Source organism: Schistocerca serialis, chromosome 6 (assembly GCF_023864345.2).
Source record: "Schistocerca serialis cubense isolate TAMUIC-IGC-003099 chromosome 6, iqSchSeri2.2, whole genome shotgun sequence".
NCBI classification, from domain to species: Eukaryota; Metazoa; Arthropoda; class Insecta; order Orthoptera; family Acrididae; genus Schistocerca; species Schistocerca serialis.
Window position 1 is genome coordinate 316,175,642 of NC_064643.1, and position 27,646 is coordinate 316,203,287.

Here is a 27,646-nt window from a genome sequence, read left to right on the forward strand (position 1 = left end):
TTAGCAAACAGAACACAGCATGTTGTTATCAATGGAGAGACGTCTACAGACGTTAAAGTAACCTCTGGCGTGCCACAGGGGAGTGTTATGGGACCATTGCTTTTCACAATATATATAAATGACTTAGTAGATAGTGTCGGAAGTTCCATGCGGCTTTTCGCGGATGATGCTGTAGTATACAGAGAAGTTGCTGCATTAGAAAATTGTAGCGAAATACAGGAAGATCTGCAGCGGATAGGCACTTGGTGCAGGGAGTGGCAACTGACCCTTAACATAGACAAATGTAATGTATTGCGAATACATAGAAAGAAGGATCCTTTATTGTATGATTATATGATAGCGGAACAAACACTGGTAGCAGTTACTTCTGTAAAATATCTGGGAGTATGCGTACGGAACGATTTGAAGTGGAATGATCATATAAAACTAATTGTTGGTAAGGCGGGTACCAGGTTGAGATTCATTGGGAGAGTGCTTAGAAAAGGTAGTCCATCAACAAAGGAGGTGGCTTACAAAACACTCGTTCGACCTATACTTGAGTATTGCTCATCAGTGTGGGATCCGTACCAGGTCGGGATGACGGAGGAGATAGAGAAGATCCAAAGAAGAGCGGCGCGTTTCGTCACTGGGTTATTTGGTAACCGTGATAGCGTTACGGAGATGTTTAATAAACTCAAGTGGCAGACTCTGCAAGAGAGGCGCTCTGCATCGCGGTGTAGCTTGCTCGCCAGGTTTCGAGAGGGTGCGTTTCTGGATGAGGTATCGAATATATTGCTTCCCCCTACTTATACTTCCCGAGGAGATCACGAATGTAAAATTAGAGAGATTAGAGCGCGCACGGAGGCTTTCAGACAGTCGTTCTTCCCGCGAACCATACGCGACTGGAACAGGAAAGGGAGGTAATGACAGTGGCACGTAAAGTGCCCTCCGCCACACACCGTTGGGTGGCTTGCGGAGTATCAATGTAGATGTAGATGTAGATGTAGAGAGAACCGGCGTTAGCGTCAGTGCTAACAGACGAGCAACACTTCGTTAAATGACCGCAGAAATCAGTGTGGGACATACGTCGAACGTAGCCATTAGGACAATGCAGCGAAATTTGGCGTTAATAGGCTATGGTAGCAGAAGATCGACGCGAGTTCCTTTCGCTAACAGCACGGCATGGGCTGCAGCGCTTTTGCTGGGCTCATGACACTATCAATTGGACACTAGATGACTGCAAAACTGTGGCGTGGTCAGATGAGTTCGCTTCACTTGGTAAGAGCTGATGCTCTTAAGAAGTGTGACGCAGATCCCACGAAGCCATGGACCTAAGTTGTCAACAAGCCACTGTGCTTGCTGGTGATGTCTCTATAACGGTGTGAGCTGTGTTTACATGGAATGGTCCGGGTCCTCAGGTCCAACTGAACAGATCATTGACTCGAAATGTTTATGTTCGACTACTTGCAGACCATTTGCCGCTGTTCATGGACTTCATGTTCCAAAACGTGCCACCGGGCCACAGTTTTACACGGTTGGTTTGAAGAACATTATGGACAGTTGGAACAAATGATTTGGCCACCCGGGTGGCCCAACATGAACCACATCTAATATTTATGGGACACAATCCAGAGTTTAGTTCGTGCACAAAGTCCTGCACCGACAACACTTTTGCAATTGTGGACAGCTATAGAGGCAGCGTGGCTCAATGTTTCTGCAGGGGACTTACATGCCACGTCGAGATACTGCACTACGCCGGGCAAAAGGAGGTTTGATACGACCTTAGGAGGTATCGCAGACTTTTCACCTTTGAGGTCGATCGATTTCTCCAACATTTACTACGACTGGTCATACAGTTTTAATTACCACCTCCAAAAAATCTACCTGTGATTGTGTTTCCGAATGGTGGAGAACGTATTGGAGACTGTGGTTGTAGAAGTCGGCATTTCGGCTCTTCAGTACAGCTTGTACCTCTAGAACCAACTCGCAGTCTTTCTGGAAATGCTTCCCAAGCAGTGTTGAGTAGAGGAGGAAGTCGCTAGTTGACATGTTGGGAGAAATTGGGGGAGGGGTGGGACAAGGGAAAATTTAAAAGCACAGAGCAGCAGCAGCTTGTATGACTGCCCCATGCAGAATGAGCTGGAGCGTTCTGGAACAAAAACACCCTCTTGGACAGTTTCCCACAATGCCTCATCTTGACATCCGTAACCCCGTCAGAGGCTTTCGGTAGTGTTCTCCTGCGTCGGTTTCTCCTGTAACGAGCATAATCTGTTAGCACCGCACCACAAGTATAATCTGTTAACACCACACCACAGCGGGCTCAAACACATGGCATTACCTTGTCACTGTGCGGCTGGTCCCGGCAGAGGTTCAAGTCCTCCCTCGGGCATGGGTGTGTGTGTTTGTCCTTAGGATAATTTAGGTTAAGTAGTGTGTAAGCTTAGGGACTGATGACCGTAGCAGTTAAGTCCCATAAGATTTCACACACATTTTAACGTACACATCACCTCGTCGGTTCTCAAATTACATACTCACATGATTAAATCCAGGGTATCTGACGAGTTATGAACCGATGCTGCAGAATATTCACAAAGACTTTATATTAAAATTCCCATAATTCAGGGCGGAAACAGAAAGTTAAAAATCTGCTGTAGAAGAAGAACGAACAATTGAGCACAGCCTCATGGATATAAAAAAAAAGTCAACAAAAATGGGAAGTTAATAATTCTCGAAGTGGACAGACAGGTAATATACTATATAAGGCTTATTCACTTTGATGGCACACACAACTTTATATTTGATCATGTTTATAGTTTTATCGCATTATTTCCATACTTCTATTTTTCCATTTTTTATTGTTAACTGTAGTAGCGGAAGTTAAATAAAATCTATTTTGAAAGCTACAGTTTTTGAATTTGTCAGATAAAGTTTATCCTAGGCCATTATATGACTAGATGAACGTGGAAAATCTTTCAAAATCACCCTCAAATTGGGCGTTAGAATTGATCTGCAACGGATTAACTAATTTCAATCTCAAGTTTGTCAAATTATTGTGCAGTCATACCAACATGATTCCAGAATTAGACTGACTGCAGATGGCACTGATTTGCATCCAATGAAATTCAAGAGGGTCTCAGTTCATGGAGTCTGCAGTTTAGTATAATAGCAATCAGTCATTGCTAGAAAATCATGAAAATACTGTAATAAATAAAAAGCCTTTATCCTGATACCAGGAAGGGGGCCAGTTGCCCCCTCTTTGCAGACGCCTGTGGTTGGGTCTTCAGCTTTTTTGGCGATGGAAAATCCACGAGTTTCCTCTGTTTATTTTGGTGCTCTGTCCTGGCATCACAGCAATAACCCAGCGCAAATTATTTGTGACAGGCAGCTAAAGAAGTCATCTCCATTGGCCCCACACAGCCACAGCATTACCACTTTTGCCTCACTTTGGAAGTTTTCAAAGGCCGTCGCATAATCCAGCGGCCAGCGACCTTTGTCATGTTCAAAGCATGCAGAAGTGGTGATATGCCACTTCTTTCTTGGTCACTCAAACTGGTTTGACCACACTGGAAGCGACTATGCATCCTAATCAGTGGCTTCTGATGGTGCATTATTGCTGCACACTTGCAGAAACTCATTGTTTTGTATGACTTCGTACACAATGATAAGGAGAGGTGAGCTAAAGAGTGGTGTGGCAACTGTCATCATAGGAAAGCCGGACAGGAGTAGAAATGATTAACGAGCAAGTTAACACGAAAGATTTACTTAACTTGTATTCCTCTAAGTGAACGAAGGTTCATTACAAATAATGCAGCAAGAAACAGATTACATCCATTTCAGTATCAACAGCAAAGAGGCTCCGTAAAGTAAGCATGAAAGATGGAATCGGAGCCGTGACTGGGCCGCGTCTGCATAGGGCCACTTGTCATCCTATACTATGGTAGCAGAGGATGCTCATAGCCAAGAGCCGCTGGAGACGTGGCCCAGCTGGCACACACCATTTGGCCTGCCAGACCCAGCATGACCACTGTCGGCATCTAACAGAAACTTGCATTTCTGTTACCAACTGTAGAATGTCGGTGGCTTGGTATCAATACATAACACACTCAGTGGCATTATTCCTCTACAAATTGAGTGGATTACCACAAGATACCAATGCGTACAGCAACCGGAGACAGTAGCCATGCATGTATGAATTTTGTGTGTGTGTGTGTGTGTGTGTGTGTGTGTGTGTGTGTGTGTGTGTGTGTTTTCTATTTCAAAGGACTTCTTTGCTGGAAGCGAAAATGATTAGCCGGTTTTTCATTGTGCTTCCTCTGTGTGGTGAGTAGCAATCTGTCCTTTTCATAATACTCTCCAAAACAAAAATAAACAAAGCACCACAAGGAATTACGAGAGTGGGATGGAAATAGGCAGATGTGACATACATGTACATACAAACAAATGATAAAAATTTCAGAATAATTGGGTGTTTTCTTCAAGAGAGAGAGAGAGAACTTCACAAATTGAGCAAATCAATAACGTGTTGGTTCACATCTGGCCCCTATGGAAGCAATTATTCAGTTTAGCATTGATTGATCAAGTTGTTTTATGCCCACCTGTGGAATATCTTGCCAAATTTTGCCCAATTGGTGCATTATAGCATCAGAATCCAGTGCTTGTTGGGGGGCCCTGCACATAATGCTTCAAACATTCTCAATTGGGGAGAGATCTGACGGCCTTGGTGGCTAAGGTACGGTTTGGCAAGCATGAAGACAAACAATAGAAACGCTGTTTGCAGGTGGACATTATCATGGTGAAATGTAAGCTCAAGATGAGGCAAGGAAGGGCAGCAAAATGGCACCTAGAGTATTCGCAGTGTACCACTGTGCTGTGAGGATGCCCCAGACGACAACCAAAGGAACCCTGATATGATATGAAATGGCGCCTAGACCATTCCTCCTGGTTGTCGCACCATATGCCGAGTGACAGTCAGGTCGGTATCCCACCCCTATCGGGGATGTCTCCAAAAACATCTTCGCTGGTCACTGGGGCTCAGTTCTAAGCAGAACTCATCACTGCAGACAGTTCTGTTCCAGTCAATGAGATTCCAGGCCAAATGTACCCAATACAACTGCAAACGGGCTTTTTAGTATACAGAGGTCAATGGTTGTCAGCACCAGGGATGCTGTGAGCTCAGCCCCCTTTCTGTGAGCCACCTATTAATGGTCCTTGTGGTCACAGAAGCACCAGTTGCATGTTGGATCAATGATAATGATGTATCCAGGACTCTGAGTGCTTCTCTCAAGTTTGCTCAGCCCTCATATTCTGTCGTCTCTCTAGGTCGACCGCTTCCATTCCTGCCAACATCATCCAATTGTGGCATCACTCCTATTCAAATGTCGAGTGATTCGCTGATGACTCCAACTGCCTTCTTTGAGCCCAACTTCATGTCCTCTATCAGGTGTGGACATCTGCATATATTGCTCATGTGCCTGTCTGTGAGGCATAGTTACTATCCAGCTGAATAAACGGAGTGAAATTCGCAAAAAATGTCTTTATATCAACATGTACACTGTTGACTATCCTCACCAGCTGTGCGGTGAAATTGCGTTACAGTATCACACATTTATCCATCAGCTGTCAAAGTTAACAGTTTTGCATTTTCTGTTGATACCTGTATGAATATCAATTTGTGACCAGCTTGATAACTCCTTTGTAATGTGCTTTATTATTCCAGTCTCTGATCACAAATGAATTCTTTAGACGATGACCGGTTTCAGTCTGTTATGACCATCTGAAGATCTTTTTTATACCATGTCCTAAAGTAATACGGCCATAATGGCATCGTCAAAACATATAAATATAATCAGCATAGCATTGTCACAGATTTAAAATATGGTGTAGAATAGGCCACATCGTCCACATAGTGATTATTGCCAACTAGCTACTCAAATGTGTTGTAATGTGTTTGTTTTTTTCTTAGTGTTTATTATTCCATCCTGGACTTTCCATTGTTAGATCCTCAGTTTTCTTTTCTCCTTCTGTATATTATTCTTGTTGGTAACTCGGATGCATGAGATGTTAACCTGATTTTGCAACAGTTTCCACATTTATCTCCCTTTGAAATCTTTGGGATTGTTGGGGTGTTAGTCTTGTAAAAGTTCAGTGATATGTCTCCAGTTGCAAAGATCTACACATCAACTAGAATAATCACTTGGTTGCCAATTTCTTCAATAACTTTAGATTTTACAAAGTAATGTTATCCAGCCCTTCTGACATGTTTGATCGTAAGTCTTTCAAGACACTGTTGAAATCTAACTAATATGGGGTCGCCTATATCTTCCAAGTTGACGTCTATTTTTTCTTCCATCTTCTCAGCAAGCAGTTCCTTGTGGCCCTCAATGTTTCAGATTATCCATCTCTCCTCTGCTTTTAGTGGGGGTATTTGACTTGATTTTTTAATGCTGATGCCTTTGCATATAATTTCACATTAGTTCTGCTGCTAAAGAAATAGGTTTGTGATTTCATGACACAGCTCCGGGTACAGTTGCTACTAGTCATTGTCCTGTACATGTTCTGTTTCTCCTCAAACTGATACTGATTTGATACAAGTATTGGGGCAACATGCAAGTTCAGTTGGCGAAGAGATTTGTTTGTTTGTTGTTTTGTCCCCCCCCCCCCCCCCCCCTCTCTCTCTCTCTCTCTCTCTCTCTCTCTCTCTCTCTGCCGGCCGCGGTGGTCTCGCGGTTCTAGGCGCGCAGTCCGGAACCGTGCGACTGCTACGGTCGCAGGTTCGAATCCTGCCTCGGGCATGGATGTGTGTGATGTCCTTAGGTTAGTTAGGTTTAAGTAGTTCTAAGTTCTAGGGGACTAATGACCACAGCAGTTGAGTCCCATAGTGCTCAGAGCCAGTCTCTCTCTCTCTCTCTCTCTCTCTCTCTCTCTCTCTCTCTCTCTCTCTCTCTCTCTCTCTCTCTCTAGAGGAGGGAGTGAAACTTTGTACTCACTCTCACGGGGAACTCAAGTAGTATGTAAAGCTGGATGTCAGAGAACGATTTGGACTTTCAAACTCCCGAATGAGAGTGCAGTGTTTTACCTCGCTTAATATTGACCTAGGAGACTATCATGCAGCTGCATATGAACACCATTTGTGAAATGGAGGAGAGTACCACCGCGTAAAATGGGAGTTTATCATGTTATTCCTCAGAACAAATACTGGTCTCTCACTATTTAAAAGTATTTAAAGGTATCTTTCACCTCTCATTGTGTGAGAATGAAATGACCAACAGTGGTAAATGGTGTAATCCAGCATCATACATATCTTCCAAAGTGATCATCAGAGATATAGTCAATATGGATACAAATGTGTTGTAACAAAACTGCCATTTGAAGCACATCATATAACAATTCCGGTCACTTCTGAATGCCATCCCTGAGCAACAGTGTTGGGGACAAGTGTTGGATTTGCGTTTTATATATATAAATTAATAGACTGATTCCGCAAGACCCCAGTAACTTTTGCGGGAGCCTGGTATCACGCTGTTAGTAGCAGCATTGACCACCCTTCTTCTTGCATGAGAACACACGTTGTTGTAAGCAGCTAGTGGACAATTTTTAACTGAACAAACATTGTGTATCTGAACTCAAATTCAGGTCTCCACCATCCTTTACGCATAATGCAATTCCCAAAACTAAAATTGCACATCGATCTTGAGTATCTTTCACACTTCTGCACTGTTAGTTGATTGGTAGAAAGAAAAAACACATGAAAGGAAATCTGTGGATCTGTTGTCTATGAATGCAATGACTACAAACAAAGATGATGTAACTTACCAAACGAAAGTGTTGGCACGTTGATAGACACATAAAGAAACACAAACACACACACAAAATTCAAGCTTTCGCAATCAACGGTTGCTTCATCAGGAAAGAGGGAAGGAGAGGGAAAGACAAAAGGATGTGGGTTTTAAGGGAGAGGGTAAGAAGTCATTCCAATCCCAGGAGCGGAAAGACTTACCTTAGGGGGGAAAAAGGACAGGTATAACTCGCGCTAACTTTTGGCTAATGCAAGTAGCCCAGATTGGCAATGGCTAATCTAATGGACTATATTACCCTTCAGTTTCCATCTGCAAACTAATTGTGATTGTGATATTTTGGCAGATATTGTATGGATGTGTAAGTGGGTTGTTGACTTGTCATGGCTCTACATTTAGTTTATATGAAATGACAGAGCTTCGGCATTCTTTGTCATGATAACAGTGTTAAAAGGGATGTAGCCAGAAAATTAACAATAATGATGCCAATAGAATTAGTGTGCTAATGAAGACTAGGACTGTGATAGCTCACTAGGCTCATTAAAGCCTAAATTCTAGGACCAACCATGTATTGAACCTTAAATCTTCTGCATTGTAATCTAACACTTAACCACACAACCACCAAACCAAAATCATTATAAAGTAATGGATGTTGTTAATAAAAAAAGACTGATCATCGTGCATTTATCAAGCGCCAGATGAACATGTTTGGACAGTGATTGATTATTACGAGTGTGTGGTCAAGTAAATGGTGGAAAAATCTACAACTATGTGAGCTGGTAATTGCTGGAAAATAATTTTTTCAAGTTATTCAGAGTTTAACACAGTATAAAAGTGTAAATGCTGCAATGTGTTGAAGAAAAAATATGTATGACAAAGGGTTTTACATTTGTGGTTTTCTTTTACAAAATCCCTCTTAAACTGAAACAGCTTTTTTACAGAAATATGTGCACAAAATTTCATAATTCTAGCATTCATCGAATCTGAGGAAAAGGTACATAAACATTAAAAAACAAACTTCTCAGGAAACACAGTTTAAAGTTCTACCTAACTCTTTTCCTTATGTCACTTCTTCTTCAGAGGGCACCATATTTGTACTCTGGGTCGTCTTTCCCTTCAAGGCTTCTCTTCTGGTTTCTTGTTGTGGGTCGTCTTTCCTTTACCAGATCTTCAACTGACTTTTCAGCTGCAGAGATGTGCTGTAAATCTATTTTTATCAGAATGTCTTTAGTAAAATTTCCTATCTTGAAGCCCATTCTTTCTAATACCTTCATCCTCCCCATGTTCCCGTCATTAAATACAAAAACTGCACCATAAGTTGCAATTCTGGTAACTGTAGCAGATGCAAATGTGTTTTTATGGCATCGTTTCCATATGCATGAATTTAGAGACTCATTTGGATTTTGGGTTTTGCCATGAACACACTTTTTGAGAAGTGCAGGATCGGCCAGAAACCTGTAAGTGGGCTTGACAATATCCAGGATATAATTTGGAAGCCTCTCTTTGTGAATGTAGGGGTTGCTATTCCTCTGAGCTTGTAGATATTTACACCAGCTAATGTGGCACAGATTATGAATGGGGTGTTCATCTGTTGACAACATGTGGAAATATGTAGCCCATACTGCACTTTTCATGTCATTTACACTGAATAGGTACTATCTGATAGCTTTGCCATAATACACTTAAAGAGAGTCTATCATCTTCTTTTGAGTCCACCAATGCCCTTTCCATCTTTCAACTTTTTGCCCTTAATGTCACTGACAAGTTTCTTCAATCTTGAGCCCATTCTCTTCTGGATGTGATCTATAAATTCATTTCTCAATTGAGAGTTCTCCATAAGGTTTGCTCTCATTCACAGACTTGAATGCACTGGAGTCACCATCCCCAAGATATTTCACATATCTGACACTACATTCCTTGACAGATTTCTTAAAAATAATTTGCATACCATCTCCTAGCTGCTATCATACTGTCCTCACACAAGTCAGAAATTATGTTTTCCAGTACACAGTTTTTTTGTGTAAGTCTCAGATGTGGCGCTAGCATATTCATTATTCCACACAATAAAGTTCCCTTTTCTCTCGCAACTCCAGTGCACCTCAATGCATAGGTAAACCTCATATTAGCTTCATAGTACCAGTTTTTACATTTAGAAGTTTTGAATGAGCTATCAGCATCGCATTTTTTGTACACAATATGAAGATTGGCCGCCAAGCCTACTCCCTTACTATCATGTATAATCTGAATGTTATCACTACCACACGTCTTACAAACACAAGAAAATTTCACTGCTGCAGTCAATAATTCAAGATCAATTAATCTAAATCCAATGTATCGAGATTCATTACTGTAGTATGCACCATTCACCTCACCAGTTTTTCGCTTGGAGCTGCTAGGAGACGAGTTCACATTTTCAGCTGATGTTCTTACTTCGGACATGGCCTCATTGCTGGTTTGTCGTTGTTTCTCACGTTTTCCATTCACTAACTTATGCTTAGTCATAAACAATGCATCTAGTTGGTTATTGTTTATAAGATATGGAACAGAGTCAAATATGATCTATAAAACCAAAGATTATGTATCATGGCCTTCTAGATGTATCCCGCGCATTTTTGGTTGAAAGTAATACACAGAATCATTGTTCACTGAGCTGGTATTGAAGAGCCGCTTCAAAACGTGGACGTGGCAGGGAGGCTGCGTCACACTTTTAATTAATTTTCAGGCACTTTGGATGCGATTTCAACATTGAAACTTTGGTAACTTATTGTCCATGAGTTATACTAACAAATAAAAAATAAATCGAAAATTGACATTTTTGGTCAATTTCATGAACGTCCCCCCTTAAGAGACATTTCATTGGAGTTAGTTTATATTTCTGACCCTTTGTATTTTTATTGTGCAAATTATCTGAAATATTATTCATAATTTAAGTTTTGCTTAAAGTATTAAACAACTATATCCACAGGGCAATAATTCATTTCCCATGAAAATTGTAGTTTACATTATTGTGGACAGTATTTTTGACAAAATATGTAGCACTGTCTTCCTACATGTAATACTGTACTTCACTAATAGAAAAAAAGGTCATGAAAGAGTAGGCTGGAGCATATCTTGTAGGACCATAGTAACTATGTGATTTGCTGTGTAAATACAACAGTTCAACTTGTTTGAAGGTCAGGTCTTGCTTTCTGAAGGAAGGTATATTTTAGCACACCAGTTTAACAACTGGTAATACATTTCCTTTGAATAGTTAAGTTTAAAAAAATCAAGGTTTCTCAGCACTGTAATTACTTAATCTTATTCAAAAATATGTTTTTTTTTACACATTTTCAATACAAATGATACAAGAAAATGGCTTCTTTCTTGCATATACTTGTCTTAAAAATTCAAATTCACAGATTCATCTAATTCTGGCAAAATTAAAAAGGTAAATAAGACATTTTGACAGCAACTGTACTGTCACCAAATATAACAGCAGGCATAACTGGAAGCAGATATGAAGGGACATGTGGTCAGCACACTTCACCTGGTCAGTGTCAATTTATGAGTCTGGTACTACTACTCGGTTTGCCTCACAATGGCTTGAGTGCAGTTGCTTGCCAACAGTGCTCAGTGAGTCCGGACAATCACCCGTCCAAGTGCTAGCCAACCCCGTCAGCACTTAACTTCAGTGATTTGATAGGAACTGATGTTACCATTGCAGCAAGGTCGTTGGCTGCTTCCATTATCACTTTGTTTCTACTGCTTGGAAAAATGCTAAATACGAACAATTGCATGTTGATGTAAATTACATAACTTCCATGAATTTGTGTACACTGCATAGATGACGGGTGGTGGGAATGGATGGGACAAGAGGGGGTACTTGGCCCTCCCCCCGTGTGAAATCTGGAGTACAGAGTTTTCATACATTACACTCCTGATAACAAATAACAACCAGTACTCTTGAATGTAAGAACTTTTCGCTTGTGTATAAAATTTAGTTCCTGTAGTGTCACACTTCTCGAAAGTGACTAACTTGTCTATATCAAAAACAGCAGCAAAATTTCTCTGGATACTCGTGGAACTCTTTAGGTTGATAGGTGGAAACATTGCTATAATAACTTTGTACTACTGCCAGTACAATGGCATAAGCAGAAATATCAGATGATGATAGTATAACCTTCTCTCAAATTGCAGCAGACACTAAATGCATTGTATGAAGCTGTAATGCATATTAAGGTTTTCCATTGAAGTTGCATCACATGATGATATAGTGATACTCTTTGTGTCAGTGGTTTTGTATTCAGTTTTAGTGTGTTGCCCGTCAAATGTTGGTGAACTGTAAGAATAGGCATTTGTCTGGGTCTGCAGTGTTTATCAGTGCTCTTTTCATTTTATAATGATTGAACCATATGTGGCTGTCTTCGTATACAGCTAAAATACTGCTGGAATCATTGTTGTCATATCTGTAAAAATATGAGTATCAAGCAAATTCAGCCAGCGCTTTTTTTCCTTTTGTTAAAAGTAATTATTTGTTACCGGTTCAGTTTCTCCTAGTCTTTGTAGGGAATAACAGACAGTGATAGTGTGATATAGTTGGTAACACTTTGTGTTTTGATAAATTTTAGTTACTGTAATATACTCAGATGTTGGTTGGGGTGGGTGCAGAGGGAATTTCAGTGGAATAAGGAAAACCTTCGTGTAGCCCCAATAATTGTTGTTGTGGCTTAATGAAAAGGTTAAGGTAATTCTTCACAATTCTATTTTGCATCAGTAAAATGTAAATTCTTTTTTTGTCTCCATTAGAAGATGCTATCCTGTTGCGTAACCTTCAGATTTGAGACTTAAAAAGTGATTCTGTTTAATTATGTGCTTTAAATCTAGTAGGTTCTTTCACTTCCAGTACTATAGCTGACTTTCTATTTAAGCTGTTATCTGTTCTCAGTTCCACGTGTCGTTCTGCAGACCAGATTCAGGTTACCTCTCAGGCACAGGAAGTGCGAAAAAGGTAGCTACTGGGCTGGCTTGCTTCATATTCTGTTAGATTTGTGGCATGTTTCTTTCATAAACTGTTTTACTTTATAAATATCTTGCATCTGTGACTTTACTGTAACAGTGTTGGGTAGTGCAGCAGTAAACCTAGTTCCATTAAATTTTGGCACCCTTGGGTTTCATGTAAATTCTTTTCCTCATTTAATTTCGTCTAGGATAGGAATGCAACACAACAAATAAAATTTTAATTTTTAGAGCCTTTTGTGTACTTATAAGTGATAGAAAATGCAAGCATAATTTTTTCTATATAAACATTGCCATTGTAATTTCAAAATCATATTATCCAGGTATCCAAAATCTCATATCTTTTGTTTCAATCATTGAAAAAATACTTTTTTCACCATGTAATTGGGCTTCAGTTGTGCTCCTGTTCACATGAATGTTTTATCTAGTGAATGATGTAGTGTGCATGATATCACTGTAATATCTAGCCATCTTCTTCCTACGTCTAATGGACACTAACAAAGAGGGTAATAGCAGGGAATTAATTCCACGTATTTCTTCCTTCTAACTCTTCTTACCCAATGTATATAAACATGAGAAGTTGTGGAAACAGTGAGTACAGTTATTCACTCTTGATCCTTCTGTTTTGGATTCTATCAAAGAATGCCGAATGCTGAATAGACCACGAGGATAGAACTAGCACTAAGTTACGGTGGGATTTGAATTGCAGTTAAAATAACAAATTTAGAAAGATTATCACATGTATCCCCATGGTCACTAAATCAGTGCTGTCTGAGCATAAGAAAATAGTATTCATATGGCTTAGGTACTGGACATACGTAACCAACCTAATTTCTTGCCTACATTGTCGTAAGTACTGTTATACGTAGTTGCTTTGCCTTGTCATGTGACAGAAAATCAATTATGGTAAATATAGAGAACGTGCTTGTCGGTGGGGTTACTCACATGCATCACTTTCGCTTTATACAGGATGTTTATAAATGAATATTGGGGTTTTAACGCTTTATAATATTTATTATATTAAACTTACAATTATAAATGATATGTCAAATGAAGCAGCAACTCAAACAGTTTTACCAAGAACCTTATAAATGTTCAATGTGAGCACCATGTGTCACACGGCACACGTCAAGTCCATAGCTGAGTTCTTTCCAACGTTGATAAGTCCGTCTTCAGTGATTGTAGCAACAGCTGCTTCAAAACAGTTTCTTAATTCAGGGAGGTCTGCTGGTAGCAGAGGCACGTACACACGATCCTCGATGAAGCCCCAAAGGAAAAAATTGCATGGCGTTAGGTCGGGTGAACGTGGAGGCCATGCAAAGCAAGCCCTGTGATTGGGCCCCTTGCAGCTTATCCAGCACTTGAGTTGCTCTTTCATTTGACATGTCATTTATAACTGTGAGTTTAATGTATGAGCTGCAGCAGTATTTGTTTAACAGTGACTTGGAAACTCTTAGTGCATTCCAGTTATGGCAGTAATGAGGAATAGTGTGGGACTTCTTTCCCAGCATTACAACATGTAATCTCAATGGGTAGGCATTTCCCAAAGTTGTGAATTTTAAATTTGCTTCCATTATTCTAAGAGCATAGTGTGTAGTCGTTTCCAAACTTTTGCATGACTTTAGTCAGTTACCAATGATAATGATGCAAGCCCAAACTGGGGAAATCAGCCAAAGACTGTTACACCACTTTCACCCAATTTCACTGTCAGTACAACACACACTGGTGAATATAAATTGCCAGGCATCCACCAGGGTCACATCTCATCCGAGTGACGCACCATATAACCTTCCTTTTACTAAATCATCACCACCTACTTCTCACATTAGGACTGTTATTGTTACCACCAATGTAAGCAGTTTTGGCCATTCTTGTGATCAGTGACTTCTGGGCAGCAGAACAGCTTTAAAAAAAAGTTCTGTTGCCTCTTTAAAGATTTTTTTTGTCAAATATTTATGTACGTCAATTGCTTCATGTAGTTTGTTTAATAGTTTTGAGAGTCCGTATCAGGTAATTTTAAAGCCTTCTCCAATATTGATTGGGGTAGTGCTTCTCTGACATTTCCACTCCCAAGTAACATCACTAATGTTTCTTTGACACAGTCACTTCTCGTCTATAGTAGTTTAATTTGTAGTGCAGACTTCAATCCACTAAGCTGACAATGAATTTCTCTCTGTATGCACTATGTAATGACAACATGGTGACCTGGTGTCTGTAAAATATAATAATCTAACTTCATTAGGAAAACGATAAAGATTGCTACTCACCACATAGAGGGGTCATTATGTTGCAGACAGGCTCAATGAAAATGATTGCTAAAATGTTTGTTTTCTACTTTGGAAGGAGTCTGTCTGAAAACTCAAACACACATTCACACAAACACAACTCGCAGACACATGGCCACTGTCTCTTGGCACTGAGGCCCAAATCCCTTAATAGTAATCTCTCACAGAATGTTTAGATCGTATACAATGTTTATTACCCATTTCATTCAGAGGTAGGGGAAGACAGAAATTGACATACACTCAGAAAACAATTGAGGACATAGGATGCAAGTGCTACTGTGAGATGAAGAGGTTGGCACTGTAGAGGAATTCATGGCTGGCCACATCAAACCAATCAGAAGATAATGACTCGGAAAAAATTCAGAAGTGCCCAGTCCATGTATGTGCTGCACTTTTCATTCACAACAAAGACCTGACTTCATTATTTACTACTGAATATCTAATAATGCTTTTTGAATACCTAAATAAATTGTTGTATATCTTCACACAGCTTTCTTACTTTTTTAAGCAATCTGATTGACAGGATTGTTTTAGTTCATAGAGAATCCTAGATAGCCATGTCCTGTTAAATTTATTTGTTGTTCTATGTACAGGATTGTAATATAGGCATCTAGCAGAGGCATCAGTGATCAATATTGACCATGGGCCACTCAGTCTGGAAACCAAGTGAAGATAAATATGAAAGTGTCACAGCTGTAGAAAATTGAATTTGTAATATGTACAGGGCCCCTCAGGTTTCTCAAATTGACATAATGTTGTAAATCTTCTCAAATGAATTTTGGAATGGACTGTTAAAGAAGTACAACAGATTGCTTCTTCTGTCCATCCGAAACTGATATAATGTTGATGGTGATTTAACATTATACCACACTGTGGAGTCAGTCACTTCTCAGCAATAGTAACACGAATGATGTTGGTATTCTTTGATTAACACAGGTTTGAACTGATAAATATTATGAAGAATAAATCTTCTGGTGTAAATCATTCCATGTCTTTGTGATAGAAGAGAGATGAGACCATACTTATATCACAGTTATTTCACAGAGTTTCAAGTGTAGGGGTTTATGCTCACACGTTGTTGTTGATCTTCAGGCTTCTCTTCTTTACACTGTACAGTAACTGCCTCAAGTATGCAAAGATTGTGTCTTCACTTTTGGTGCTTGCCATCTCTTTATCTCGCCAGGAAGAGGATATGTCCAAATCTCCGGCTCTTTATCATCAGAGTTCACACAGCAGAAAACAGAGCAGACAGACTTGCTGTCAAATTCTCGTACCCACAACAGTTCTCCGGTGTTACTTGTGTACTGTTCACAGATTAATGTTGGATGTTTATTTGTTTGCTTTCAAATGTCTGTAATAGAGATAGTATTCTTGGTTAACAGTTTAGTGGTGGTTAGTGTGAAGTAATGTGCTGTGTGTGATTTCTATCCATACTGCACACGCAATCTACAGACATGAGCAGTCAAAGTAATAGTGAGTGGGAAGACTATTGGGCATGGCAAGTTTTATAGTATTTTGAGTTTATATTTTAGTATCTTAAATAATTGTATCTTATTGTGGTTGACTGCATGTTTACCATTCACAGTAAATCGTAAAATGTTGCTTGTAGCATGCTTAATCTGACTTCTCTGTTAAATCTGTCTTATCTATTTGTAGAAATTTTTTGTAAGCTGCATAGCTTTTAATATAAAGATTATTAGTTACTTGAATTGTTGTTGAAGTGCTTGGTCATATAGTTTCTTTTCCCTTTTTAAATTTTGTGAAGTTTGCTCTTACTTTTCACTCAAATATGGTCTAAAATTTTCGTTGTTATCTGACTACTTCATCTCACATTATTATTGATTTGTGGTCCTTGAGGATGAATGAAATTGGTTAATGTAGTCATCAACTGGAACCTTTTCACGTGGATAAGAAGAGTTTAAACTTTATTTCATATACACACACAAAATTGTAATGGTGTGCTTTCTTCTTTTCTCCTCTCATAATTATCATCATCTATTACCTTGCTTGTTAAAGAAATTGTATTAGATGTTTAACAACAGGTAAAAAATAAATGTGTGTTAATAGCATTGTTATGTTCGATTAGATAAGTTTAAGGATCTCTTATTGTTTTCAGCATTTAGTGTACGACAGAGCAATTACGCATGTGGATGTTGGCAATGGCTTTTGCTTTTGTTTCAGTGAACTCAGCATAGCATCAGCACGGGCATCGGTTATGGTGTATGATGACATCAATAAAAAATGGATTCCAAGTGGAACATCATCTGGTTTGTCAAAGGTTCATATTTACCAGCATCAAGTGAACAACACATTTAGAGTAGTTGGTCGCAAACTACAAGATCATGAGGTATATGTTCATAATATTTGTAATGTCAATAATTTTAAAGATTAAGGTGTGTTTTTAATTTTTCCTCTTCTGGCTGCTGATATCTTAAACGAAAAGTTCAGTGACATCATCCTCACTTTACAATATCTTAGCGACAATCCATTTACATATTTGCAAATAATAGAACACAGCAATCAGTTGTCCTCTTTTTTATTTATTTTATTTTATATTCCCAGTTGTGATTTGCCAGTATAATAACTGCTTATTGTCATCTTGTGAGCTACCAAACATAATATTCTTGCCACTGTACGTTTTGTGGTACATTGTACTTCTGTTTCGTCTCATACAGTAACTTGTAATGTCTGCATCTATTTCTGTGTTATGGAAAAATTTTCTTTCATGACTCTTTTTAATTTAGCTGTCCCTGCTTTTTTTATATAATTTTATGAGTATGCTTGTTGATGTTGACTTAGATACCATTGATGCATTAAACCCTTAATCTTCTTTTCTACCCATCTCTTATTAACAGATAACTTCACCTTTAGCACTGTTAGTTTCCTTATTTTTACTTTTTTTCCTGTGGCTTAGACAGCAGATTAACTATTATTTCTGTACATCATTAGTAAAACTGCTTCATTTTATGGTCTTGAATTTCCAATTTCTACCTTTTCTGGTTTCTTGAAAAAGACTGAGTAGATCGAATGCAGTTGTCATCCCAGCTCTGTGTTGTACGACTTAGTAGTTTTGTGATGCAAAGGCCTGAGTGTTGATCATGAGCATTTGGAGAAATTAGTCCATGAGAGGGGTCAAGATTCTAAAAGTGTGTGTGTGTGTGTGTGTGTGTGTGTGTGTGTGTGTGTGTGTGTGTGTGTGTGTGTGTGTGTGTGACAGAGAGAGAGAGAGAGAGAGAGAGAGAGAGAGAGAGAGAGAGAGAGAGAGAGAGAGAGAGAGAGAGATTTTTGAAACTGTTTTATCATAATTTTTCAGATGTGGTGTGCAGTGGACAGATGTCATGTCATGTGAGGATCTATCAACTGATTTTTTTTTTTACTGCTATAATTTACCTTCTATAAAAGTATTTTGTTGGAAAGATAACATCATGCAGTGCAGGGCCTATTTTTCCCTTTTATGGACTGTTTGTTTTTTCTTTTGTGGCTATGTCACTCAAATAAAACACAGCACACTCGTGTCTTTAAAACCAAAATTGCGGTGCCTTGCAGTCCTCACTTTCCGCTTATCTATTGACACTGATACCCTTCTTTATATCCCAGAATAAAAACGGTCTTGGTTGTGAAATTATTTAATATCAGTGATGCAATTCACCCTTTTGGGGCGACATCAGATTGTGTAAAAGTACTTGGGTACTTAACCCATGCATCATAAAGCCATATAAAATGGAAAATGGACTCAACAGTAACTGGATATGTTGGTTGCATCCATTCTTCCATTTTATGTGACTCTATGATAGATGGGTTACATATCCAGCTATCTTTACGCTATCTGATGATGTCCCAAAAGGCTGAAATGCATCATTGATAGTGAATAATTTCGCAACCAAGACTGTTTTTATTCTGGAATAACTTGAAACTGGTTGCTGTAGCACCCTACCATGATGGAATAGAATAATTTTCCCGTTCTTTTTAGTAACATTTAATTTGTAATTTAAAATCTATAAAGACTTCAATCCTGATTTTGATGACTCTCAAAAGTTTTATGACTCTCAAACGATTCTTTACTCAGTTATTCTGTTTTGGTTTGAGCTCATTATCTGTCTGAGTAAATAACTTCCATATTACTTATTTTCTTTTGTGTTACAGCAAAATCTGCATCATGTTGAAGGAATTTGAACTCCGTTTCATTAACCCACTCCCATCCCTCCCCATTGATCGTGTATGGCCATAGCCTCATTATTGTGATATTCTGATTCTGATCAAGACTTGAATCGCTATAAACTGATATATACAAAGTAATAGATCTGTGAGAAGAGGCACCCTCCCACAGTGACCAACAGCAATTTTCATATGCCTCAAGAAGCAAAATAAACTATGTAATAATGTCTTGGCACACAACACTGATCATTATAGTTTCAGTGAAAATATGGCCCACTATTTGATGCTGCAGTATGGCACGGCACTGCATCCACCAATTTTCTGACAATGGGGGGTGTTTTCCTGAAAGATGTGTGGGCTTTTGGTTATCAAAATCTTGTATTTTGACTCTTCACATATCCACTAAGGTGAACTCCTACATCACCAGTGAAGAAAACATATCAAGTACTGTGATTCCATAGATGTCAACAAATGACCAAAACCATATAGCCCACAGTATGCTAGATGGTTTTCTTTATCTGCAACTTTAATTCCTGCACACTAAAAGCACGATATGTGTGAAATTTTAATTTCTGCTTAGCTTTTTCACAACTACATTATGAAATCTGAGGTTGGACAGATAATCTCCTGAATATTTTGGAAGGTGAATACAGTATCATATCAGTCACCTTTGCCAGTTTGTTGTCTGCCAAGATAATTGGTTGACTGCTGCTTGTCTTGTCTTCAACTGTTGAGTATACTGGAAATTGATGATGAAGTTCGTTATTGTTAAATTGTTCAGCACTGTGGCATCTGGATATTTTCATTGAGGTGTGTTTACAACATATGCATATGCTTTATTGGCAAAATACTGTTCAACAGTAAATATTTGTTGTTCATGGGAAAAGTGCACAGGTCACACATGCATTTTGGGCATATATAGATGTGATTTGTGGACGTCATGGAAAGTAGTCTTTGCAGAGATCACTTGTCCAGATGTGAAAATAAATTCCTTTCTGCTGCTGAGCAAAACTTTATTCATCAGTTAGTTCCATTAATAAACATTCCCTTTTCTCTTCTTGGCTTTATTTCCACTATTAACATCACTAGCTACATTAGCTCAAACACTTGGTTGAACAGCTATACTGCAGTTATTACCAAAACAACAAGTGTCGCTTTTTAGTACTGCAACAGTGTGGCTTCATACTCTGCTTATGGCTGGTTCCTCCTCCTATTCAAGTAAGGAAACACTGGAAACAAGGCTTCAAAATAAAGTTTGACGTGGAATTTAGTAGAGAAAAATATTAATATGATGATCTGTATCCTGATCATGAATAGAGTCAGGGTATATGCGGTATGCTATTTTTTATCATTGTTTGAGATGAGCCCTTTTGCTTAACTCTGAAATGGACTACTGTTGTCTTGTGTCTTGCAGTATTGCTGTGTAAGGCATTCATTTTGATTTTCTATTCATTAATAAATTGTCTAGTCATTTACCCCTCTCACATACTTTGTGTAAATGCTAAACTTAACAAATAAAGTGTACTGTATCTTTTTTGTTTCTATAGGTTGTTATTAACTGTGCCATTCTGAAAGGTCTGAAGTACAATCAAGCAACTGCAACATTCCATCAATGGAGGGACAATAAACAAGTGTATGGACTGAACTTCAGCAGTAAAGAAGATGCTGATTCATTTGCAAGAGCTATGGCTCATGCCCTAGATGTAAGTCACTACATAAGTAAATGATATCATTGTTTACCTTGCTGATACATATTAATTACACTACACACTTAATTATATTCACAACAAGAAAATCAGAGATAAACAATTAAAATAAATCCAGTTAATTTTGCTTAAAATCAGAGCTCAGCGAGTTTGGACAAGTAAAACACACAGACACTCTCTCTCTCTCTCTCTCTCTCTCTCTCTCTCTCTCTCTCTCTCTCTCTCTCTCTCTCTCTCTCACACACACACACACACACACACACACACACACACACACACACACACACACACACACACACAAATCTTGTTTGGAGTTCTCATTTGCACCACCAATAACCTTTTTTTTCTGACAAAATTTTGTCGCTCCAAGCTATTAAGAGTTACCAGAAAACTCACATGGAGTTAGTTATGGGGAACAGATGAGTGCTCTTGTGTTCCCTGTATGGGGAGCTCCTATCATTGATCTGAGCCTCAGGACTATGATAGAATTTCATGTGAAGGGTATGAACTACATCTCTGGGGTTTGTCTTGTCATTGCATATCAACTCCCCCCTCGACTTTGATGGCAGTGTCTGACGAGGATTGTAGGATTCGATTTTGATCACAATAGCGCTTTAATCATTGTTCTAGTTGCTAGACCTAACACAGTTTATACTATGTTGCCTAGGTCTTAGCTTACGGAAGAGTGTCTGGCATTTCATGTTCATGCTCCTTATCCCAGATGTCCAAAACCCATATGCATGCCAGCTGTATTGCTTCTTCAGTTCTGGTAACAAGTATGTTTGGTGTAGCCATTCTCAGTATTGTCAGGTTGAAATGAAAGCAAAGTATTCATTGTTTTTTCAACAGTGGATCAGAAAAAAGGCATAAAACCTGTTGTATCTTGATTTGCTGTGTTGTATACAAATAGCATTACATGCAGTAATGTCCCGGGCTCCCTGTCAGACAGCAGTGTTTATCAAGAACAGATCTGCTAATGTCTTATTAAAATGTTCTGTGAGGTCATTTGTCTGCTGGTGGTAGGCAGTTGTCTTCATGCAAACGGTTCTGCATCGTGAAAGTACTTAAGACACCGGTCTTGTCCTGAAAACTTTGCATGATCAGAGATTATTACACATGATGCTTCACACTTACAGATTATGTCTTCTATAGGAAACCTGCTTATTTTTGAAACTTTGGCACTCGTATAGTTTTGGTGACTGCATAAGGAGTGAGATAGTGCACATTATTATTCATTTGTACTGATTTGTCGGTTTGGGAAACCTCCACCAGATACCATTTCCAATCCGATGAAATGGAGCAACTGCAGGGCGAATTGATACCTGATATTGTGGCGGTAACGGAGACATGTGCTTTGCTCACTGAAATTCCCTCCAGTGGCTTACACAGTCACTGACAGACCAGTAAAGATCTGGCCAAGGATACTTCCTTCTAATTTTATAAAGGGTTTCTGCATATCCCAAATGATATGATGTCGGAGCATTGTGAAAATATTTCAATATGAATGGCCGTAAATGAGCTGCTATGACAAATCATTTTTGGCCCATTGAGTCTCTTTCTCTAAGATGTCTGTGGTCTTCAGTAAAGCTGTTATTCCCTTTGTTCAGAGGCATTGTTAGTTGGGGCAGCAGTGTGACATTACTAGCACTGTAATGTTCCTCCACTCGATTCGATCAAAAATGTCTTTGTCCTCCTGTTTGTGTCCATATGTTCGTGTCCATTTTTGTCTACTACTTTGAAAATAATCTTTATGAAGCTTTAGTGCCCATCTTGCCAGTTGTCTTGATGGGGGCCATTAGGCATAAAAAAAGTGACCCGTCACAGTAGTGAATGGTCTGCTGTATAAATAGGGTCGAAACTTACTGATTGCCCAAACAACTGCAAGACACTCTTTATCTGTTGTTGAATAACTCTTCTCAGACTTGGAGAGTACTCTAGAGGTGTAAGTAATTAGTGTTTCAGTGCCTTCCTGGATTTGTACTAGAAATACACCTATCTCAGAACCACAGCATTGGAGCATTACTCCATTGCAGTGTTCTCATCCAAAAGTACAAGTGGTGAACATGTCAGTGCCTCTTTAAGGATACAGGAATATCTTTCTTGCACCTCATTCCAATAAATTTTGCGCCTCCCTGCTGCAGTTCATGTAGTGGCCATGCTTTGTGACTGAAATTCTTTATGAAGTGTCTGTAAGAGCACCTTCCAAGGAAACCTCTCACATCATGAAAATACTTAGGAGTTAGAAATTCTGTTGTGGCTTTTCCTTTCTTGGATGAAGACAGACTCCCTTCCCATTAACTAATAGCATAAGACTTTCTCAATTTTTGGGGTAATGAACAGGCATTTTCTTGGAACTGGGCAGAGAAGTGTATCATGGATGCATTTCAACACAGTTATAAAACAGCTTAACTGCTCCTCAAATAGCTTTGAGAAAGCAAGAATGTCATCTAGGTAGTAAAAATGCATTATCCATTTACAGTCTTAAGGCAGGTAGTCCACTGTTCGTTCAAAGGTGGTTTGAGCATTGCACAAACCACATAGCTTAACTTGGAACATGCTAAGGCTGTTAGGTGTTATGAAAATCTTCACCATTGAGAAGTAGTGTGTGTGTGTGTGTGTGTGTGTGTGTGTGTGTGTGTGTAAATGATGAAATATTTTTCTTGGAAATAACATCTTCATAGGTATACTTTTTATTTATGTTTATTTATTTCTTTGTTCACTATCCCTTTTGAGGTTGCAACCCCATTCACAGGCCGTCTGCCACATCAGCCTAGCTGTAGTGCAGTCAGGCATTATTGTTCCCCATAGTGTGAGTGCCAGTAGTCAGTCTGCATATCCGTAATAGAAAAATACTTTGCTCTCTGACATTTCCAAGGTGTCATCAATTTATGCCAATGGGTATACATACTTTTTGGTTAATTATTTTAGCTATCAGTAATCAACATAAAAATTGCATGTGCTGTGTTTCATCTTTGTGAGGGCCAAAGTCTCTCTTAGGGCTGGAGGGCTGAATCTCACAGTATCTTCTCAACTTTGTTCAGTGGAAGACAACTATATAAATACTGACTGATGGCTTGAGGGGGGCCCGGGGGGATGGTCCTCAGTGTTTGGTATATGATATATGATATAGTGTTTCACATTGGATTGTGTGTTCTTCCTTGTCTCCGATCCATGTTTTAATGTGCCCAAAATTGATGAAACATGGCCAACAAACACTGACTGTTCCTTGGTAGAACTTGGAAGTAAAGGAAGCTGTATAATAAATTCCTCCAGTGGGCTGTCCAATGGCAGTGTAGCATGGTTCTTCACTGATGGCACTGAGGTGATTTTCCAGGGCTGTTTGTATTTGGCTTCCTTCTCAAGAAGGTGACAGCTTTTGCATAGCCGTTTTGGAGACAAGGCACTGATGACGTCAGAGGTAAAAATGTCATATAGAAGCCAGGCTTGGGGTACCAGTTATAACAACATAACTAAACAGTGGAAAATCCAAGGTAGAATAAGGACAGTATTAGGCAAAAGGTTAGATTGCTACTCAGCTTAAAGCGGACAGATTGCAGATAGGCACAACAAAGAGACTGCCAAACAAGTAAGCTTTCAGACAGAAAGGCCTTCAATGGAATTTGAGACACACACACACACACACACACACACACACACACACACACACACACACTTTCATGCAAATGGAACTCACACACTCAAGTACTTCACACTAAAAATGCATTTAAAGATCACGCATAAAAGCGCATGTGGAGTTATTGCCTATGGCAGCAGACAATGCTCCTGTTTATACATACGTAGAATGTTCTGCTAAATTATAATATTCCATAAATAAGTAAATTCCAGAAAATTCTAGAAATGAAAAATGATTGCAGATGGCTGAAATCAAACTTCTGACCCACACATTGCCAGCTAGTAACTGCAGTAACTACATCATAGCAGGCAACATACAACACATAGCAATAAAATATGGAGGTCCTAAGTAAAAGCCTATGTCAGATGAATATCAATTTTGATGACTTTGTTTTTAGTTTACTCTATTTTGTGGACAAAACTTAGGTTTTAAATATTAGGGTTCAGCCTGGTCTGTTTGGTAAATTGTTTTCTTGTTTCATTAATAACATAGTTCTGACAAATGTATATAAAATGGAGCATCTTCTACTGCAATAGTAAGATTTTCTTGTGTAATGATTTTCCAGATCCTAGGTAACGCTCTGTCTAGGTCTCTAGGACAGCCTCCTTCTGTCTCAAGCACACAACCAATCTACCAAGTCTCCAGTAATGGGCAATATGAGGAGGACATGGGATACAGGTAGGACTGTTTCCTTTGTGTGTCTTATCTTGTTTTTGTCTTTTTATGTGTTAGGTTAAAGTGCAATCTTTTATAATGCAGTCACTTCACTTGAGTTCTGTTAAGCAATATGTATTTTGTTTCTTGTTGATCAAAAGGATTGATTTTGGCACGTTGTTCAGTGTGATGTAGATTTGTAGAATTTTCTAGTCAGAATAAAAATTGTTGCAAAAATATATGCTCCAGGTTCAATCATTGCCCATTTATGTATATTTCACATGCTGTATATGTTTCATACAGAAATTATAACAACAATAATTAATTGAGGAAAGCACTGGATTTCTCATTTTTGCTGAAAAGAAATTTTTGTTCAGTACCTAAATGTTGTTGATGCTCTATTCTTACTGTGTGATATTTCAAACTGGAAACTAAATACAGGCCTTTTTTTGTCTGTTGTGTATTTACTGTGTCATCCAACTGTGCAACAGGTCCCAGAAACTGCTACGGTTTTGCACAAATTCAGTTTTATTAGGAGTACCTTAAAACACTACAGAACCAACCAGCCTGAAAGGTGGCAGCACATTGGACTTGCAAAAATCAGTTAACTGATTGATAACATGACATGTATACAATTTCCTGTACAGAGCAAAAATAGTGCTTAAATTTCTTCACATTCGCTCATTAATTAAAGAGCTTAACCCACATTTGTAATACCAACAGAGGGGGTCGTATAGGAGAATAATGTGATCAAGTATACTTTATACTTTCTATGAAAAATCCTTGCTGCTTTTTTTTCTGTTCAGCCCTCTTATAGGTAATTAAAAGTATAATATATGTTGCAGGTGAACTTCATTTGTAGCTGACACAATAAAGTAGATACCCATGTTTCTTGGAAAAACTATAAACCATCCTCAACTTGAAACTGAAAGAAGTAGAGATAATCATTTTTGAGTACTCACAGTTCACAAATTGGCATTCTTGATGGTTCCTAAATACAGTCATGGGCCACGTGGAAACAGGTGTTATTCACCTTCAGTTAACATTCAAGTTGTGATAGTGTGTGCCATTGTGATTTACTAGTATATCAGTAATTGGGAATGATTTTCTCCTGGCAATAACAGTTCTACAGCTATACTTATTACTTTTTTATTTCTCTGTTTGTTACTAGTTTTGGGTTGCAGCCATGATACCATGTTCCTATGTAAAAATAGTACACGAAGAGGGAGTCTCAGATAAAATTTTTTTTGTATTGTGTTAAAATGTCATAATATTACTCTTAATTTATGTAATACATCATAGGACATTAATCCCTACAAAACCTAAAATATACGTTTGATAATTTATTACTTTGACTTCTATCCTTATTGTAGATAAAGTTGACTCTCCATGTGTCTCCAGGAAAACATAATTAAATTCCACCTAAAATACCAGGTGTAGAAGAATGAAATTGGAATTTGCTTGCAATAATTACACATCTGTTGGTGGAAACTGATAAATAATATTTTATTCTGAACAACCTCCACTGATATTTATACATTTCTCCCACCTCTCTGGCAGGCTGTGAATGCTACATCAAAAAAGCAGATCTTCTTTTGAAGCGAACCAGTCAGCGAGCCATTTTCGTATATTTTCATACGAATTGAAGCATTGTTCAGTGAGAGAATGTTCCAGTGATGGAAATAGGTGATAAACGGATGGAGCTAAGTCGAGAAAAGCTGCATGACATAGTATTTCCCAACTGAACGCCTTGATGTTTCCCAGACCCGTTCTGCTGTGTGTCATGGGGTGTTATCATGGAGCAATATGACTTTGTGTTGCCTTTTTCTGTATTCAGGTCGTTTTTCATGTAATGCTTGATTTAAATGAATCATTTGCTATTGTTAGCGATCGGTGTTATGGTTTCATCATGTTTTAGCAACTCATAATAGATGACACCCTTCTGATCCCACCAAACACAGAGCATGTCTTCTTTCCAAAGTGATTTGGTCTTGCAGTGGATGTTGATGATTTGCCCGGTTTCACCAATGATTTACAATGCTTTGGATTCTCAAAATACATCCATTTTTCGTCACCTGTCACCATTCGATGGAGAAGCAACTTTCTTTTGTATCTGGCGAGCAGCATTTCACAAGTGATCTTTTGATTTGCTTGCTGTCTTTATTCAGTTCATGTAGAACCCATTTTCCCATTTTCTGCACCTTTCCAATAGCTTTCAACTGAAGAGAAATGGCTTTCTGCATCACATTCAATTGTTACACAAATTCCTGTTTGAGTTTGAGTATCATCTTCTCCAACAAGGCCGGCAATTCATTGTCTTTGAAGTTTTTCGGTGGTTTCCCACGCTTGTCGTTTCTCACATCAAAATCACTAGTTTTAAATTTTTTGAACCACTCAAACCACCGTTTTTCCGAAGAGCATGTTCACTTGAAAGCTTCGACAAGT

The 27,646-nt window shown here is 38.7% G+C and overlaps 1 protein-coding gene across 4 annotated transcripts in view; it reads left to right on the forward strand.

Moving 5' to 3' along the window:
* The window catches only part of LOC126484495 (protein enabled), a 187,413-nt gene that overhangs the window by 130,818 nt on the left and 28,949 nt on the right, over positions 1-27,646 (forward strand). For 2 of the 4 annotated variants that reach the window (XM_050108030.1, XM_050108033.1), the window contains exons 2-5: positions 12,697-12,759; positions 17,234-17,399; positions 20,755-20,910; positions 25,113-25,225. In XM_050108030.1, coding sequence (XP_049963987.1) covers positions 12,697-12,759; positions 17,234-17,399; positions 20,755-20,910; positions 25,113-25,225 — 498 coding nt within the window. Of the gene's footprint in view, positions 1-12,696; positions 12,760-16,294; positions 16,551-17,233; positions 17,400-20,754; positions 20,911-25,112; positions 25,226-27,646 lie in introns of those variants that run through there. The other 2 variants (XM_050108031.1, XM_050108032.1) reach the window with 2 other exon arrangements.